The sequence below is a fragment of the Branchiostoma floridae genome, chromosome 1 (assembly GCF_000003815.2).
Source record: "Branchiostoma floridae strain S238N-H82 chromosome 1, Bfl_VNyyK, whole genome shotgun sequence".
Classification (NCBI taxonomy): Eukaryota; Metazoa; Chordata; class Leptocardii; order Amphioxiformes; family Branchiostomatidae; genus Branchiostoma; species Branchiostoma floridae.
Genome location: NC_049979.1, coordinates 15,085,156 through 15,104,569, shown reverse-complemented (window position 1 = coordinate 15,104,569; position 19,414 = coordinate 15,085,156). Strand labels below are relative to the sequence as shown.

Sequence of the window (19,414 nt, the reverse complement as noted above, 5' to 3'; positions counted from 1 at the left end):
AACATGCATTTCCAATGATTTACTTCATCATTGTAGAGAAAGACTAATAAAATACAGACATCAAACAAGACAATAAGTGTTTTCTTCCCTTTCATGCAGGGATCAGCAAATTTAATAAAACCAAAGCACATAACAAAATATTCATTCTTCCTTTGTTTTATTTTCAAGCGCTATCATTGATTCAATTCTATTATGGATTGAGATCTAACAGTCCAATGGACATTAAAATTGTTACAAAAGCATTAGCTGCAAATATACCTTGTTGCAACAATCAATATGAAGCATGAAAGATATCCTGAGTGTTTGTATTGCAAGACAAAGTACATCATGACAAATGAAGTATTTGGATATGTGAACAGTGTAATATCTAACAAAAACAAATCTGTTACTTAAACTCAATGGTTGTCCTGAAACACACAACTACAGTACATGTACACCTTGCTGCCACTATCATGCCTTATGCAGAAGAAATTAATCTTGTAGGTTCCAAGTAAACCTGCTCAGTCAGTATGGTTGTGTTCTGCTGAAGGAGGTATGTCTTGTCATTATCATTTACAACATGCTTATGCCACATTATGGTTGCTAAAAAATTAAATTGTCATGGGATTTCAATTGTTGATATACATGTATGTGCCATCTTAAGGCATTGTGCCATGGTGGAAACTTGAAAATGCCACTTGAAAATGGTGGAAACTGGGCACAAATAAACTTGGCAACTACACATTGACAACCCTATTGCTTTCACTGGCATGCTGGAACATTGGACATGTACCCCCTCATCACCTATGCCATTGTCCATATATACCACATGGGAACATTTGTATGTTATTACCTACATGTCAGTCATGTCACATGACTAATGTGTGCATTTATGTGTTGCATGGGTCTTCTCCTGACTGACATTGGCTGGCAGGCAGAAGTCACTTAACACAAAGTTGGCAATAATAAATGTATTGTCTCAAAATACCAGAGCACTGCTCGGCAGAAATGATTATAATCTCAAGAATTATTTAAAAGTGTAGAGAATTATTTAAAAGTGTAGTTCAGTTCAGTGTAAAGGGCCTTTGATATAGACATTTAGCAGCTAAACAATTGTAATCTCCTACTCTTGAGCTACATATACATGTAGTACACTTTTGCTCCAAAATAAAGTAGTAATGATTAATATGCAAATGTATGTATTATAATTACATGTACTACAAAGACATCTAATACACAATGGCTGGCACTTGAGCCTATTAGTCTCAGCACAAAATTTGTGTTTGATTGGGGTAAAATTTGATGTAAATCACAAGACAGCATCGACAAGGGTAATGAAACAAATGTCTAGATATCAAGTTGAGAAAACAGAAAATTGTGAACAATTCCTTTATATTTATGCAAATTTTCATCATAAGATATGTTTGTACCCTTGCACAGAAGGCTGTTAACATTTATTCACAAAGAATAAAAGGCACTGACATTTATTGGTTATATTTCTGCAGGAAAACCAACCCGACATGATTAGCTGTTTTTCTGATGGCCTTACCTGATTGTGAATAACCAACTTCTGTCTCAGGATTCAAGTGTAAGTGGATTTAATCAGAGAACAGGGAAACTTCTCTGCCTGTGAAATGTACTGACGATTGTCAAGACTTTGGGAACTTATATCAATTGAATACTTGAGTCAACTACTTCACTAGTTTTGCTGTTAGCCATATCCAGATTGTTGTCACCAATGTATGGGGGCTATTTTGATCAACTTAGAATTCTTGCTTCCCAAGTTCAACTGGCCAGTATTTTCAACTATTAAAAACAAAGAAATTTGCTGCCTTATTTCACACTGGATTCTTGAGTACTGCCATTCTAATACATAGAAATTAAAATTTGATGTAAATCACAAAATAAAAAAACACCCAACTAAACAGGAGTGCTACTGCACGCCCTACCAACCTGTAACAAAGGTGATAGATACACATGTTTTAAAAGCAAGAGTGAAGCTTCACAAATACATCAATACAATACTGGTCACTATAAATGTGACAGGACATTGGAAATTTGGAAAGTCTACTCAATTTGAAGCTCTAATATGTTAGCTTGTTGCAGGGTTAATGTACAGCTTAGCATGCTATTTTAAAGAACATGGCCCCTTTATATTATGGCATTATACATTTGGTACCATTTGTATTTTAAGTTGAGTAAACTTCCAAAATCACCAGAGCCTTTTTCAAACTTCATGGTGACCAGTGTTAGGTAATTGTTCTTCCCACAGGGAAGCCTGAGGATTCTACTGCCTTACATTATTGCACAGTCAAGACACATCCATCTATTTCATTGGTTCTCAGGTTACAAACAGTGTGAAAATGAAAACCAAGACTGTGACTTTCACTTTGATACACAAAGGGAGTGAGTTTACAGACTTGTTCATCTCCACACTCTAATTTTGTCCTCTGGCTAATTTCCAGTTCAATGTGTCTGAGAACCATAGAAATAAATCCGTGTGGCCTCATGTCCATGTGTATATAGCAGCTCCCTGTCACCTGACAGAGTTGAACCTCTGGGTTAGTCCTGCTCTCATCACGGGGCGCCGCTCGCCCGCCCACGACTTGGACCGCAGCCGGAACTTCTTCAACTCTTCACCATAGTCCTTGTGCAGCATAGGGGTGTAGCTCTGGGGGTCGCACATGCTCTGTAGGATAACAACAAAAAAACTTCACTTTCTCTTTGTAACATCAGGGTATAGCTTTTGGGGTTGCACATGCTTTGCAAGACAAAAAAAATTCACTCTTGCACTCTTGATTGTCTTATCTGTATAGTGTGACGGTCGTCCATTTTAGAAACTGTCAGGCCTCATATTTAGTTCTGGTCTTATAATAATGAGTATGAATGAATATCTAGTTCTGATCTTATGATAATACATACAGATCTGACTTTATCAACTTTCTTGTACTATACCATATCAGGAACATGTAGTATAGCCCTAACCTCATGGGCCTCATAAAAGGCCTTGTAGCCTCCATCCAGCAGGTAGACTTCAGGATAGTTCAGACCTGGGTAACAATTCTTGTGGGCATCTCTGTCTTTGTTCCTGAGAAATCTGGACCTGGGAAAAATTTATGAAGTATGCAATGTCCTTACATTCAACAAATCTATTGGGTAACATGAAAATCCACTTTGATTTCTAACAATTTGACAAGCTAAAAGAATTTATATGCAGTCTATGTGTCACATATTGAAGAAAACAGAAATAAAGTGCTATGCAGTGAAAGTAAAACAGATTCACTGGTCACTTTAAATCTAGAAAGAACACTTGAGACTTCTCACATTTGACATTCAATCCTCGTTTTCAAAATCACTGCTGAATGCACAGTTAAATTTACATACAGATTAAAGGGAGGCTCTTTCCTTAATAGTGTGGTGCTTTTATCAAATCTCTAACATTTTATCTATCTTTTTAAGTCCAAAATAACCAGTACTGACGTGGATACAGTAACAGACATGGGACAATAACTTACAGTTTTGGCGCTCGTTCCGATGAGAACTCACAGTGGAACACCAGGATGTGGCGCTCATTACTGTCTGAATACTTTGGTGGATTGCGGAGTAACTCTGACAGAACTTCATCCTTTCTGTAGATATTCTTTGCTCCCTAAAAACAAATGGAATCTTGTTACATAGCATAAAAGGTAACACATAGTACTGTATACTTTCAATACGTTTGCAAAATACTTATCATATGGCATGCTTCTTTGTGGCTTGAAATACCACCTGCATATGCAGGTAAGTGCAGGTAAAAGTTGGGCTGTACAGGTATTTCTAGTGTCTACCTGCACCTAACCTGCGCTGGTCCATGTACTGGGTTTTATACATAAATGTCCTATAATATAGGTGTATGTGGATTGTTATAAGCTGCATTGACTATTACCACCTATTAAGTATAGATCTAAAAGAAAAAATAGCAATGGCTCCTCTCAACAATTTTAGTATGATCCAACAACCATACTTCCTAAATTCAGAGTGGTGCAGGTAAAATTTGTCTGGTGCAGGTAGTTATGTTACCTGTACAAGTGCAGGTAAATGCATTTTGAGCCCTGCTTCTTGGAAAGGGTTGTAAATACCACAGGGCACAGTGGTGTGCAACATGTAAAAGAAGTATAACTAAATATACAGAAACTTCACAATTTTCTACACTATTATACATATACTATCCTTTCAATGATGAATTACAATTGAACATCCCCAGGTAGGCCTTGGAGAGGTCAATATCATACAATTTATTTCCTACAACGTTGAGTCCTTGCACTCACCTTAATGTGCCCCCCCTTGTACTCATAAGGATATCTGCAGTCAATGATTTCAAAGTGCTGTACTTGTCCACTGTACAGACCTTGCAACAGGTCAACCAACTGTGGAGAAGTATGGATTTCAAAAAGATTAGAAAATTGTGACATAATATGGATAATATCATGTCTTATACTTAATCTAGGAATTTAAAGGAAGTGCAAAGGCTTACCCAGTGATTTTTTCCTCAATTTTGGAATAAACAACCAATGTCATATGCACAGTCAAACAATAACAGCCACAGAAACCTAACATTCTAACATGTTGAGACAGTAAACCAGACAATGCTAATATATTTCCAGCATAAAACAGACTTACAGTGTCTGGTGTTATACTCTTCAGATCTTGGTGCTTGCCCTTGACGAGTGGTAAGCAATATGGCTGTAACAGAACAGGGGATTACTGACACAAACAATGGTTATTATTACTTTTAAGATGAAGATGATTTTACTTTTAAGATGATTTTAATTTAAATGAAAAAAATGAAGCCACTACTGCAATCTCCCTGTCTTCATGTGTCTCCTATGCACAATATTGAATGGTTCCCCACTTATTCTAAAACTGCAAACTGTTAAAGGAAATCTTATCTTACCTTAGAAAAGTCCCCTATCAAGTTATGGCCCTCTCCACCTAAAACATTAGAAAGAAAACAAAATTAATACATGTGCTAAAATTATTTTTGTTATCATCTGGTCCAAATTCATGTGTATCCAAAACTGCCTTGCCTCTCACATCATATCTAACCAGGTCTTACAAAGAGGAAGACATCAGTAACAAGCTCACCTGCATTCAGGTAATGTGAGAAACCACCGACCTCACAAATTGAGTGGGAACGATAGAGAGGTGGCCGAATAGGCTGGAAATAAACAGAGTACAGCTTACAACAAATGTCACCAAAAAACAACAACACAACACTTAGTTACAAATGATAGGAATTTCCTTTTTGCTATGATCTAGATAAGTAATATCAAGTTAAAGATCCACAGCTTACTACATTGTAGCTACTAAGCTTAACAGCATACATGGACTCACCTGGATTGTAGTTTCATCTTCACAGACACTTTTTCTTCTCTTGTTGAGAGGACTGACACGTTGTGTGGAGCATTCCGACCGCTTTAATCCTGTCAACCTGGGCGCACTCGGAGATCGGAAAAGCCCCCGGGGTTGGCCCCGTTCAGAACCCTTCACAAAATATCGACAAACATCAGCCACAGGACAGACCTATCTAAACTTTGACACTAGCTGTCAAGAGCATGTAAGTTATTATTTCCTATAGGGGAATACACATGTAAAACATCTGACATTGTTCATCTCAGTCTTGATGGAGTTTCCAACAGTCTCACCTACAGATTTGTGTTTAATTAAAACACTTCATCATGATACTACTGTAGACAGTCAAGCCTGGAAGTTTCTCGTAAAGATCTCTATACACATGTACGTAACCAGTATGGCATGACAATAATGGCATAAACCTCAGTTTTTTTCCAAGATGGACATGATACAACTATAACATCACCAACCTTGGGTGTTTCGCCAGGTGATTTGTGTTCAGCCTCAGAACTAAGTAGTGGGGCATTCATTAAACTCATCAGACTGGACGAAACTTTCTCTTCGGCAACCTGGACAAAATATGTATTGTGGGACAAATTTTTATTTGTAATTCTATTCAGGAATTATTTCTACAATTCTATGCAAGAAAATGAGAAAGCAGGTCTGAAGTAAAGACAATGAGATGGGCAGTTAATAATGGAAAACATGCAAATGCATCAAAGTATCATACTCATTGTACATTTGTACCTTTCTGTCAGGACCAGACCAGGCCATACCTGATCTGTCACAAGTGTCAATGTAAATTCAAGACTACCATGAAATCCCTTCTTGTTATTTCTTTCAATTCTTTCAATCATATAAGGGAGGCAACTGATCTGCCTGGTAAAGGTTTGCACCCCTGGAAGGCAGTTTTAGTCAGACTTTGAGTTCAACACATCACATCACATCATAACAAACACATGTGCAACAGATCAGATTCAGATAGTGATAGTCAGATGGAATCAGACCATCAGTATATCCTGTTCACACGTTCTCATGGCTTGTATAAAAGGACTTACTACATACCTGACCCTGCTCTGCCACCAACAACTCCAAAAAGTCATCATCATTGTCCACATCAAAAATATGAGGTGGGGCTTCAGGCAGAGCTGCTGAACTCCCTGCAGCCACCTCTAAACTCCCAGGTGCTGTTGGAGACTTCTTTAAACACTGCAGTAAACAGAAATGATGACATAATCATAGTCCTTGTTTTTAAATTTCAATCAACAAAGTTAACCAAACTGTTGACTCACAAAATGCAGTTGACTGTATGCACAGATAGATTGTATACTTGCCAGTATTCAGAAATGTTGTAGTGAACCCTTTTCTAGGAAAAGCCCTTACCTGAGGTACTGGGAGGTGCAGGCCACGCTTGGTGGGAGGCCTGTTTGGCACTCGGAAGGGATGACTCTCAACCTCTGCTTCCTTCTTCTATATCCAAGAACAAAAATCATGTCAAAATGGAAAAACTGAGGCTAAATAAATTCTGCTTGAGATCTACCATGTCAAATCTTGCTACCATTGCAGAGTGGACTTTATCTGACTTACATGTAAGCTTGATATCTGGCTACAGGTGGGACCAATAACAGGAGGAAGTAATCATGGCTTTGGAAAGAAGAAAGCTGAGGTTAAGAATTTTAGAATCCTACAGTACCTCTTGGTCTGTTCCATGGCTGCCTGAAGCGATCTCCTCAACATTCTCCTTCTGTCCTTCTATCTCCTGACTGAATCCCTGGAAATGGACCTGGGAGACAACAGTATAAAACTTCTAATTCCCAACCAACTAAATGAACAAAATAATAATGAAGACGTGCAAATCATCTTGTAAATTAATTAGATAGCCTAAAATCATAACCCCCTCAGCTCCTCTGACTGTATAGCAGCCTATTATCCTTATGGCACATACATGAGCTGAACTAGGATCATCCTGCTGTGGATCATTGTACACATTTTAAGCAAATGTCATCCTCAGACAGAATATCAGAGACTATGCCCTGCTGATTGTGATGGATTAAAGGTTGCTATGGGCTTCCAGTTGCTATGCTCTTAATAATTTGCAGTACAAAATGACACTTAGTCTGGTACTTGAGTATGTTGAGTATAAAAAGCAGGAGTACTCACTGGCATGGACTGATGGCGCCGTAATGACAATGGTCTTCTGAAAATGAGTCAGTGCAAAAATCAAAATATAAAACTTTTCAAAATCTATCGGAAAGGTCTAAATAAAAGTTGACTTAATGTTTATCACTGCTGATGTCATGTAATTATTTAGCAGTGTACATAGCAGCTTACCAGGTGACCTAGTTAAAAAATGGATTAAGCTGACAATTAAAAAAAAAGAAGTTACAGTGTCAAGTACATGTGCAATATAAGACTTGCTGGTGAACTTTGAAACCAAACAAGTTTGTCAAACTTTGTGTTGACAAACATGTACATTTGACAGCAGCTTTGTACTTAGCTAAGGTATTGAATTGCATGTATTTAGACATTCTCATGTCTCTCTCTTAGTATCGTTATCTACCTTAGTGCAGGGTTCCTGTTCTGCAACCTGCTTGTCCTGAAGAAAAACATGGTAGATGTAAGTGGTAAATATTTTCATAGACATGGGTCCACAACCTTGTTTCATAAATTATATACATGAATATGTATGTCTTGCTGAAAACAGCCCATTTTTTTACCAGACGTACAGTACAGGGCATTTGAGTCTACTCACATTTGCTGGATGGTGGGGGAGTCCTCCACATGGTTTGGTGAATCTGTGATTTCATCCAACAGAACAAGTTAAAACATATTTATTTTTGTCATTTGTAGTAGTCTATACTGATCTACATTTAAACATTCTTGGGAATTTCTTTTACTTTGCATAAAAATAATTTATACATGTATGCATTTGTAGGGTATCACCCTTAGTGAAAAGATGATAAAACCATTAAACGACAAGCTGCATCTGACACTGCTGAGAGGTTACAAATGCTGCAAATGTGAACTTGTTTGCTATACATGCCAATATTCCTGGCCTGAGGTATTCTCTTTCAGGAATGTCAGATGACTTGGGCCATTGTGAAATCGGAGTCTGGGACCATGTCTGATCAAGCCAGTTTGGAACAACACTTTGGCCAAACCCTAACCATATCCCTCCCTAACAAGTTACAACTGCCAATGGTGTTGGTTCAAGCTGACTGGTCCAAGTGGGTGGTAATCCGACTTGTCCCGATTCCCACTGGAGCATCATCTGCTGTGATACCAGACATAGCACAACGTTTGAAGTGCACATTGAGTAACCAGGATGGCACTAGACCTTATATGTCCACATGTACCTGTGAAAGAAGAGATGGAAGAAATTCTTCTGATGACTGGTGTCACACTTTGTGGGGTTGGAGTCAGAGACAACTGAAGTCGACGCTTGGGTGTTCCATCACTGAGAAAAGAGGAAATTCATAAGTTATGACTTATAACGTTACAATGTAATATTACACACATAATCATAATCACAATCTAAAGTGACGGACAACAAAATTTGTTATTACTGTTACAGTTCCATTTTTGAGAGTAAGCAACTAGATTTCATAACCAACTCTTTTGACATACACTGCCACTGCCAGATCAAGGAAGTTTTTAAAAAAGTGGACAGATTAATACAAGAGCCCTGTAGAATATATTGCACTGATTACTATTTATTTATTACTGATTATTATTGCACAGCTGACAATACTATATGTTATAATATAAGACAAGTTTTTCCCCATCTTCTTCGCTGTTGGATTTTTTAACCTCCTTGATATAATCTTGCAGTGCTCACCAAATCAAATACTGTACTGTGCTGAGTGTATATACATATTGTGCTGAAGTATATATAATACTGACGTTAGTTCACACATGCTGACGTTCATGGCCAGGTCTGACATCGGAGACACCACCAGCTCGGGCCGAATGTCGCTCGTGTGGTCGACAGATAGCTTCGCAGTGCTCCCTCCGCCATTGATGGGGAGAGCAAGGTCCAACTCCAGGAAAAGACCTCTCTTGTCAGACTCCGTAGGCAAATCGGTACACACATCGACCTGCTGCGCTTCATGACAATCACCACACGCGTTTGTTACCTCTTTGTCCGTAGTTCTGGCGTCAGTGACCGGTGGACTGGCCATTTTGGACAAGGTCACCAGACTTTGCAGCTGCTGGAAGATCTCTTTTGTCACTGCTCCAACGCGTCAGACGCCACACAGCGTCCCCCAGCGCAGACCCCACTACACTAAAATATTAGCAGATTTATGATAAACATAAGAGGACCTGGTGGACTCCACATCTACAGGTATTTGGGAAGTTAGGCTAAGACAGAGAAAGCTAAATTGCTGGATTGCTTATGTACAAGCTATAAACTCTGGTGTAAGTCCGCCATTTTCGAAAAATAACACATATGCAAAATAGCCACTCCCTGACCAATCCTGCGGTGAGTAGACTAGTCCATATAGAAATAGGTAATGTGTGAATAAATATCGAAAAAATACAATAAAAAGATAAAGACTGTCAACACTTTGGTATGTTTTTTCCAAGTTTCTGATTTATTAAATTTCTATTTTGTTAGTTATGAGATGTTGTTCTTATTTTCTTGCTTGAAATAATTAGAATATCATTATTTTTTTTCTCCTATATCAATAATGTAAGGTTCTAACTGCATGCTGGGAAATCCAGTTCCCGCGAAATTTGTCTGGCGCCAGAAATTATTCCCTCTGCAATTTTTGTGTTTATTCGTCGAGAACTCGCCATTTCTTCTTTCAATTGGCTGAACACAATTTCTTAAAAAATGTTGGGAAGGATGGAAGGTTGTAGGGACGCAGAATTTCGTATCTATAAGGGAAATGGCCAGGTACAGCGATCCAGGACTGACCAGCGGTGTGGTGACCGTGAAGAAAGACAAGCACGGAATGGCGACCGGGGAAGGCATCATGAATCTGAGCGGCGGCGGGAAAACAGGCGCGATCGGTAGGTTCTCTTCCCTGGTTCCTGACGTTACATACATGTACTGGCACACGATAGTGCTCAGCTGTACACAATTTTTAACATTTGTTAACGTTGTTGATAAATGGATAAATTTAAGGGCTTTGGGCTCCTTGACCTAACTTAGTCTGAACAAGGAGGTTAAAAAAGACAACCTCCTTGGTCTGAAAGGACCTGAAAAGGACGCAGTGTATTTGCGACAACCGGATTTAAATGTGACGGCAGTGACGCCCTGGATACTTTGTATTGACTATGCATTTAGTCTGAGGTAGTTAATATTCTTTCAAGTTATTCCGTATTATTTATGCATGCTTGAATGGCAAAAAAAACACTGTATGCAAGTAACGTTACAATTATGTAACGTTATCATGAAATTTGTGTCATAAGGGTCTGCATGGGGGTTGACAAAGCTTTATGATAGATTATGGATGGGCGATAACGCTTATGTTAAACTCACACAAAGGCCGTCAATGATTTACGTTAAATTCAGAAAGGCCAACTTTATGCTAAATTCTAGAAGGCTAGCAAACTCTACAGAGGCAGTTGCAGAAATTTTGCATGTGACCGCGAATTGCTGACCTACAGCGCATGGGCATGTTCCATGGTGATCATCTAGGAGCATGCTCCGTGGGGAAGAGTTTGAAATTTTGACTCTCTGAAACACTATTTCCTGTATTTTGAGGGAGAAATTTTGCTGACAGTCAGAGCTAGGTTTAATGGCATATCTATTAAAAGATACCCAAGAGTTTCAGCTTAAGGTACTTCGGTTGGCTAAATTGGCATTTTGACCTTCCATTGTTCTCTCATTAATGAATTCAGAAAGACTTAAGCCGTACGAATATTGATAGATGGGCATGAAAAAATTCTAAATCTGATTTTTGGAGGGCCAAATTGATGACGTCATCAGGTTTTATTGCCCCTAATATTATTTTTTCTATGACAAAATACAGCACCTTGGTACATACCACTGCAATGAAACAATGTTTTTCATGTGCATAATGATGAAGGCTACAAACTCACGGTTGCGCAAACTGATATCTACTAACGATCTGTAGTTATTAAGAATTAATTTTTTTTAATTAGATGAAAACAAACATTTTCTAATTACTACAGATCATTAGTAGATATCAATTTGCGCAACAGTGAGTTTGTAGCTTTCATCATTATGCAACGAAAAACGAAGTTTCATTACAGTGGCATGTACCAAAGTGCTGTATTTTGTCATAGAAAAAATTAATAGTAGAGGCAATAAAAATGATGACGTCATCAATTTGGCCCCCAAAAAATCAGATTTAGAATTCTTTCATGCCCATCTATCAACATTCGTTACGGCCCCATTCTTTCTTAATTCATCAATAAGAAAACAGTGGAAGGTCAAAATGCCAAATTAGCCAACCGAGATACCTTAAGTTTATGAACTAAATGACTTTCAGTTGGCTCGATAAATTATAAGATAAAATCAAATCCATGTGGTCTTTGTTGTTTCAGGAGTGACAACAGACGGCCATTTCGAGATAGGAGCTATGAGAAGATGAGAGATAACAGGAGTTCATGCTATAAGCCTAATGGTTACCTGAAGAAGGAACAGACAGACAGGTGAGGAATTTCTTTTTCCTGCAATGATTTCTAGGTATTGTTTGTAAGCAAAGTCTGTATATTGCAATGAAGTACTTTAGATCAGACATTACATGATTTAGGATGAGAGGAATCTGATTAGATTAATGCTCAAGATGCATCTAGAGACTGGTTAGAGTGATCTGTTAGGTAAAATCCAATGTTGAATAATTAAGGTATTTTTCTTTAAGCTCCAGTCCCACAGCCTACAGAACCAAGAGTGGATGGGCTGACATGGCAGAGGAGTTTGAGAAACAGACCAGCATCATTCAGGGGGAACTAGACAGGTAAGATACCTTATGGACAGTCCTACAGCCATGAGGTGGTTAGGGATGTATTGTTCTATATGTAATGAGGTTGAATTGTGGTTAGAATTATTTCATGTTATTTTCTTTATTAAATATATCTCCTGATGCAAAACAGACTGGTGATTTCTGTGTCTTTCACAGATATCAGAAGAAGCGTCACAGGACTGGTTCTACTGGAAGTAGTGAACAAGAAGACAACAGGTAATATTCAAGTGCAACTTATAGGTTAAATTTACATTGCAAGGGTACTGTTAAACATATTGATGCGTTTTGGTTTTAAATCAAGCATGTAAAGTTAAGTACTACAAAGCAGTTCAGCTTATTGGTTGTGTAAAAGCTGCTGATAATGAATCGTGATATGAAGTTGGTTTCTCATTGAGGGCTCTGCACTTGGGGGTCGAAATCATCTTCCACCGTACAAAATGATGGGACGAATTATACATGTACATCTTGTTTCTACAGTAAAGCAAATCCCGCCATGTGTGAGACTGACCAAGTCACTCTCATGAGGAGACAGAAGCAGATTGACTATGGCAAAAACACACTGGCATACGACAACTACAGCCAGAACACTCCCAGGTAAGCATTAAGGCCAGACATCTAAGCGAGCATATACTTTTTTGGAAAGGTGGAAGACGACCCACAAAGAGGTCAAGGGATAGGTGTGGTATAGTGAGACAGTCGGGATAAAGTTGCCACTTTGGCACAAGGAAGTATTGACACTCACAAAATTGAGGGGAAAGTTGCCAACCAGGTAAAATTTGTTGAAATGCATCAAGGAGCTCTTTATAAATGTCCAAATTACCAGCATTATTTTCTGTACTGTACTGTGGTCAGTACCCATTTGTGTGGAAGTAGGTTTTGTTAGATTTTTTCCCCAAGAAAGCAACTGTGGTAGGTCAAGAAAAGATGTCCTAACCTTCCTTCTTTTTTCCCAGACATGCCCGTAAGAAGGATGACCCATGGACTCCGACTAAGTTCGCTGTGTGTAGCAGACGTGCATGGGATGGACGGATTAAGGAATGGCGTAAAAAACTACATAACTGGGACCCTCAGATCGAACAAGTCAGGTACGCACTTGTGGCAGTAGCTGTGCAACTAATTTTTGTATCTGTACTTTTCTATGACTTTTCATGATGAAAAATTCTAATGGAATTTGACCAAATCTTTACTTTTGATTATGAAAAATTCTAATGGAATTTGACCAAATCTTTTCCTCCTGACAATTTGTATGATTCAAATTTTTTTGTCTACATACATATGTTGAGTGTATCAGATGATTTAAAAAAATACAATGGTATAGAATCCACTTGACATGACTGGTCGCTGGTATGGTCTTTGTACCAGACTTGGGATGTCTGTATTATAGTTAACATTGTCTAATGTTGTAACACCGGTTTAAGCGGATGTACAATGTAATATTACTCCTAAGCCTTGAAACTTAAACCTAGTAAGCCAACTTATGTGTACCATGCCTGTTGCTACAGTGCATCAGCTGAAGGTATTGTTGAGGAGGAGGCCTGTCTGGATGATGTTCCTGACCTGGAGCTTTTGGATCCCATGGACATCGACAAGGAGCAGACCTTTACCATCTAGGACCTTAACTGAAGAATTCCGACCATGTCAGCGACAATGAGAATGTTGAAGGTCAAATCCTCAATTTCATACAATTATGTTTGTACAGGTATCCAAGTGTTTTCAAGGTTTTGCATAAGATTGCAGATTAAATGTTTTAGTTTCTTTTCTTTTTATATTGTATATTATATATTAATGTACTAATACCTCATGTACATGGTAACATTCTTACCCTTAGAATGCAGTTCTACAGGGTTTATAGCCACATGCAGATGTTTTAAAACATTGTACACAAAACATCTTTGAAATAAAGTTTTCTGTGTTTCAGTTTCCTTTACAAGATCCCCTCAGAATTGCTATTTTGTTGGAGCCTAAATCCAGACTAGAAAATAGCGAATATTGCTCAGGATAGTAGCAATTGATGCTGCAAAGTGCGTTCCTTTCGTATACATTGTACTTTATTTCGTATACTTTCTCTAGTTCGTAGTGGTACATTGGTCAGCAAGTTGTTCCTTGCTGTTTCTGTATTACAGTATAATTTTACAGGGAAGGGTTGCCAACTCGAGGAACCTCCCTCCTTGAACACAGGACGCCCATTTTATGTCGCTTGTGAAAGAGGATGCAGTTACCACCAAAATGTCCTGACTACTTGGCTTGAACGGGTGTTTCACAGCTAAACTAATTGGGAGTCGGAGCTCAACTGTGAGAGCCGCCTGATAACAGGGACATCCCCCATGTACATGGTGTTAAAAGAAGAAAACGCACAGGATCAACAGTACTTCATAGTGTACATTTATTGAGAACCGTCAACATACAGCCTTGCCCAGTGTACAACAATGTAGTGACAATCTTTTAAAAACTCACCCCATATGATTTACTCCTAGACAAATTCTCATTTTTAAAAGAAAAACACTTATAGAAGAGTTTTACCTTTATCCAAATCCTAAGTAACAAGATTGATGACAGCATTTCTAAAGACTAAAATTTAGGCATTTCAACAATCATTTGTCATTACCTTAAATTATTATGACGCAATGCAGTTCCACCTATATGTACAGCTATTTCAGTGTGCTAACAACATTTCATCATCATACACTTGTTCTGGAAGCATCAAGAGCAGCGGTATCATTCTACAGGAACCCTAATAAATCTGCCAAATAAATCTGAGAAACCAAGATAACATATAACTGCTGTATGTACATAAAGACAAACACGCAAGTGGTCAACATTTGAATAACAGTATCAGTTTACAATTAATCATTGCACATAAAAGCACTGTTATAGTACACACACATAGAACTACCACACTGCAGAAATAAAGCCATCCTTTTAATCCTGCATTCATATTATGCTAAATGCAGTTGTATAACACGGACAGTGCTCCAGCAATAAGAGCCCCCATGACATCAAGCGTGCCCGCACGTATTCCTGCTGAAGTAAAAGTCATTGTCGAAGGAAATGTTGTCGTGAAGGGAGTTGGAGTTACACTGCTTGGCCTGATGCGAGCAGTAAAGGTTGTGACGCCCTGGAAAGAAAGTCTTCACTATCAAAATAGATAAAATGAGCATTCAAACTGAGCACTGCCACCTTTCATGCCTGTGCTCCTTTTACAGTTAACATGCCCATGCAGAACTACCACAGTGCAAAGACTAAAACATTCATTTGATCTAGCATATATGTTTGACACATACCCCTATACATCTATGTAGCTGAGTAACAATGCTCCAGCAATAAGAGCGCCCATAACTGTCAACGTGCCAGCACTGACCCCCACTGCTCCCGAGGTGAACTCATCCACCACATGGATCTTCCAGCCGAGGTACTGGTGAGTGAAGCACTGAAACAGAAGAGAGTCATCAGCACCGAACTGTGGTCCAGCTCCATCTACCCTGCTGCATACCACTGTTAAGGACTCGTAAATAGACTGATCTGATAGCCCTCCCACTGGACCCTCTTTGCTTAAAACATAGGAATGCAAAACAAAATTGTAGAGATACAACAAGTTCATTACCATTCATCCACTCATACTTGTTGAACTTTATAAAAGTTACGTGGAGTATTGTTTCACTCATCAGTGTGTTTCCAACTTACAATTGATGTTCCTGAAGTCTGCCATTACTGATTGCCGTGTACAGAGAGCTTGATTTTGTAACGCATGGTTTGACCACTCAGATATACTCCAACAGAACCACATATAAGTACCCCAGGTTTACTCACATGGTAGTACACCAGGTCTGGTGTGTTGTCATCAGGAGTCCAGGTGAACTGCGCTGACTGGCCCGGCCTGCAGTCCACCTGTAACGTCCTGGCGTACTCTGCAAACGTCTCGGATGTCTCTGACGCGTCACCATTCGGGTTGTTGTACTCACAGTAGCGGCCAGCTTTAGTGGCAACAATTGAACAATTTGTGTAAGAATTGAGGTGCAGAATAAAATTTGATATAGGATCTAGCAGTCATATGCTTAGGGAAACAATTCTTACCTCAAAATTTGGGGTAAATGTGGAAACCCAGTGTATTTCAAACAGAACACATTTACACTGTAAAACTGATAAAGTATTGTTAAGAATTAAAAGTGAGAGTAATTACCTGCTGTTGGCATCCCACGCTCATCAACACCAGCAAACACGTTGATTTGCTGTGGAGCAACAGATGTAAACTTTGTAAAATTCAAAAGTGCAGACAGCTATCGATCTTGAAGTGAACAATATTTTTATCAGTCAATTTGATCAGCGTGTAAATATTTTGTCACTTGAGGTGAAGTTACAACATATGTACACCCTAATTTGATGTGCCAATCAAAATTTCCCTTTATACTTTAGTTACCTCTACATTGTCCTAGTGAGCATTGCAGGGCTGTACAATCCAAGTAAGGCAAGTGTGACAGGCTGTCTATGATGTGGTATTGTACTAAGACTTCAACGAAGTTCTACAGAGACATATCCAGAGGACATATCCATATTCAAGCAAGTTATGACAAGACAAATTGCTCTTTCTTCAGTTATAACAAGTATCTTTTTCTACAACCAGAGTTGAGTTGCTCTTATCCGATGATCACACCAAGGTCTCATTATCACTGGTCATACCTGTTTTTCTGCAGGTGTTTTCTGTGTGTAGCCGCCAATGGGATCGTCCGTAATGTAGAAGGGGTGGTACCGTTCAGGAGTGGCGGGGTTGTCCCCTCCCTCCACGATGAATGTGTAGTTCCAACCCCTCTTCAGCTCCAGCTCAGGAATCAGGAGGCCATTCAGCCAATAGGCGATCCCCCAGGATGGCAGTCCTGCAACAATGTTCAACCCAATATGTCTTTCTCCTAACATTCCTCCCCTTTAGAATGATACATGTACTAGTATTCCATTCATCAGTTCAATATTCATCTCTATAGTCTAGTATAGATATTGTTTTGATTCAAAACCATTATCAATGGATATCAGCTGGCTTTCTTCAGTGCTCAAGGTACTTTCCCTTTAAGTGAATTCATCGTTATCACAGAATCTGCATCCTCACCTGTGATAGCTTCAAAACCTCTCCTTCCACCCGTTGGTCCAATGCGAACAGTGAAGTTTGTGACTTGGTCGCCCTTGATTTTCCTGGTTGGCCAAGGCGTGACAGGGGCGGGCATCGCACTGATGATCATCTCACACATATCAGAAGCCTGACGGCCAAACGTGATCCGGACTTGATCTGATATTGTGATACACAGAAAAGACTTTATCAATATGTGTGTCAAGAAGCATATAGGTCTTTTGTCCTGAAAGTGATGTGACCCAGGCACTTCCAGCCGTCCACAACTAAATGTATAGTGGGAATACTCACCCTCGACTCTGGTGTGATGTTTGGCAGCGACGCCGCTTGGGTTGATCGGTCCAATTGCCCAAGAGATGTACATATTCTGAGATGGGTCAATGACCTTGTCAGTTGTGGTGTCGCCCGTGTTGATGGGACGAGAGTACCGAATCCTGGTGATGCCATTGACCTGTCGGCCTGTGATGTTAACGTTGTTGTCTGCCCCGCCGACTCGATCATCCGGACACACTCCAGATGTCCCACTGCACTGTTGGGTCACAGGAGAATCAATGCAGGTAACAGGCTTCAGATGTTTATTTTCACATACACCTTTCATTTCTTGTGGTCTTAACATCAGTTTAATGTCGTGGAATGTGAGATCTTTGAGAACAGTGTGCGAGTAGTCAAACTCGTGCATAGATTTTTCTTTATTGGTCAACTATGGATGGTGATTATCCTAGGTTTTTCTAATACAGTTATGAGAGCTATATTTTTGTACTGTATTGTAATTTTTGTCAAGAAGCCTATATTTTTTATTGTGTCACAGAAGTTTGTCACTTTACCTGAGAGTAGGCTTTTAAAGTGTAGTCCACAGCCCGAGGAGTGTCGCCATCATACCAGGCCACAGTCACATCAGAACCCACCATACAGACACGGTCGTTGCAGCCACTGATGCCGAATGCCATGTAGTCTCCATCCTCCACTCGGCCTGCCAACTCAACGTCCAGGTTATCTCCGGCTAGGGTCCAGCTGACCTGCATGTCACGATGCAGCTCCTCACAGTTCATCATGGGCTATAGATGGAAAGGAAAAAGCTTTAAAATCAAGCACAAACTCGCTCACCCACAGGGATATCTGGGCTATCTTCTCACTTGTCCAGTGCCTACAGGTAGGATAAACTACACCAGCACAGACATTGGTCCAGCACTCACTTTGATAGCTCATTTGGCGATTTGAATTACATATATTTGGTTAACCACTTATATTTTTTGTACTGATATATCTGCTCCACCTTGTAATTTGAGAACTCGTGTGGATTTTGTAAGAGTTACATCGTGTCCCGCCTGATTTGCATCTGAATTGAGTACAGGATGGGAGGGCACGCAAACTGTTTTTGATCTGAACTCACGATTTTGATTTACTATCTTGGGTCGAATCGTCGGACAACTTTGTGTATTAATTGTTTGCAATTTGCTGTTGGACAGCAGGCACCATCGGACGGTGTGGCGAGATTGTTGGACAATCCTGAGTATTGTATTCGCTGTTGGACAGCGGGCACCGTCGGACGGTGTGGCGAAACTGTTGGACAATCCTGAGTATTGTATTCGCTGTTGGACAGCGGGCACCGTCGGACGGTGTGGCGAGATTGTTGGACAATCCTGAGTATTGTATTCGCTGTTGGACAGCGGGCACCGTCGGACGGTGTGGCGAGACTGTTGGACAATCCTGAGTATTGTATTCGCTGTTGGGCAGCGGGCACCGTCGGACGGTGTGGAGATTGTTGGACAACCTCGAATAGTCGCTGTCGACAAAATGGAATTCCACTGCACATGTATACTTCTGGCCCTTTGCCTGTTGCTCAGCAAAGCCGAACCAGGATCACAGCCAAACACTAAACATGAGATAAATGAAGGAAATGTCACATGTACTTTCAGATCTGACTGTACTTCTAACTGGGCCACGTTTGGCCTTCATGATTAAGCACAGTGGGGGTAAATGGGACTTGGAGATG

At 39.7% G+C, this 19,414-nt stretch overlaps 3 protein-coding genes across 4 annotated transcripts in view; 1 reads left to right on the top strand and 2 right to left on the bottom strand.

Annotated features, from left to right (window-relative positions):
• Window positions 1–83: 83 nt before the first annotated feature.
• Window positions 84–9,835, bottom strand: LOC118409404 (M-phase inducer phosphatase-like). Of its 2 annotated transcripts, none has more exons than XM_035810415.1 (17): window positions 9,274–9,835; window positions 8,727–8,827; window positions 8,123–8,165; window positions 7,931–7,966; window positions 7,531–7,567; window positions 7,064–7,153; window positions 6,754–6,840; window positions 6,436–6,579; window positions 5,841–5,939; window positions 5,353–5,502; window positions 5,104–5,176; window positions 4,913–4,950; window positions 4,639–4,701; window positions 4,287–4,385; window positions 3,495–3,628; window positions 2,965–3,082; window positions 84–2,668 (listed from the first exon to the last, which is right to left on the bottom strand). In XM_035810415.1, the coding sequence occupies exons 1-17, from the start codon at window positions 9,549–9,551 to the stop codon at window positions 2,516–2,518; spliced, it is 1,743 nt and encodes a 580-aa protein (XP_035666308.1). In that variant the 5' UTR covers window positions 9,552–9,835; the 3' UTR covers window positions 84–2,515. The 2 variants fall into 2 exon arrangements, with proteins under 2 accessions (XP_035666308.1, XP_035666317.1); XM_035810424.1 differs by having other exon boundaries at window positions 7,531–7,564.
• Window positions 9,836–10,074: 239 nt separating this feature from the next.
• Window positions 10,075–14,518, top strand: LOC118409439 (histone RNA hairpin-binding protein-like). The gene is made up of 7 exons (XM_035810473.1): window positions 10,075–10,386; window positions 11,890–11,997; window positions 12,207–12,302; window positions 12,465–12,524; window positions 12,786–12,902; window positions 13,262–13,393; window positions 13,811–14,518. The coding sequence occupies exons 1-7, from the start codon at window positions 10,208–10,210 to the stop codon at window positions 13,917–13,919; spliced, it is 801 nt and encodes a 266-aa protein (XP_035666366.1). The 5' UTR covers window positions 10,075–10,207; the 3' UTR covers window positions 13,920–14,518.
• Window positions 14,519–14,669: 151 nt separating this feature from the next.
• LOC118409395 (protein Skeletor, isoforms B/C-like) overlaps window positions 14,670–19,414 on the bottom strand; it is a 13,515-nt gene continuing 8,770 nt past the window's right edge. Inside the window, exons 8-14 of the mRNA XM_035810401.1 lie at window positions 18,246–18,476; window positions 17,713–17,950; window positions 17,404–17,580; window positions 16,983–17,176; window positions 16,486–16,534; window positions 16,116–16,279; window positions 14,670–15,735 (exon numbers count right to left, since the gene is read on the bottom strand). Of these exons, the coding sequence (XP_035666294.1) occupies window positions 15,592–15,735; window positions 16,116–16,279; window positions 16,486–16,534; window positions 16,983–17,176; window positions 17,404–17,580; window positions 17,713–17,950; window positions 18,246–18,476 (1,197 nt within the window). The 3' untranslated portion in view covers window positions 14,670–15,591. The remainder of the gene's footprint in view (window positions 15,736–16,115; window positions 16,280–16,485; window positions 16,535–16,982; window positions 17,177–17,403; window positions 17,581–17,712; window positions 17,951–18,245; window positions 18,477–19,414) is intronic.

What these genes read in the sequence shown, in the direction of transcription:
- LOC118409404 (XM_035810415.1), bottom strand. Translation starts at nt 9,551, where the DNA reads ATGGCCAGTCCACCGGTCACTGACGCCAGAACTACGGACAAAGAGGTA. An exon ending in TCCCCCACCATCCAGCAAAT is followed by an intron (nt 7,967 to 8,122) that starts GTGAGTAGACTC and finishes GTTTTTCTTCAG; the next exon opens with GACAAGCAGGTTGCAGAACA. An exon ending in TCGGAACGAGCGCCAAAACT is followed by an intron (nt 3,083 to 3,494) that starts GTAAGTTATTGT and finishes AATTTTTCCCAG; the next exon opens with GTCCAGATTTCTCAGGAACA.
- LOC118409439 (XM_035810473.1), top strand. Translation starts at nt 10,208, where the DNA reads ATGTTGGGAAGGATGGAAGGTTGTAGGGACGCAGAATTTCGTATCTAT. An exon ending in ATTCAGGGGGAACTAGACAG is followed by an intron (nt 12,303 to 12,464) that starts GTAAGATACCTT and finishes TGTCTTTCACAG; the next exon opens with ATATCAGAAGAAGCGTCACA. An exon ending in CCTCAGATCGAACAAGTCAG is followed by an intron (nt 13,394 to 13,810) that starts GTACGCACTTGT and finishes CTGTTGCTACAG; the next exon opens with TGCATCAGCTGAAGGTATTG.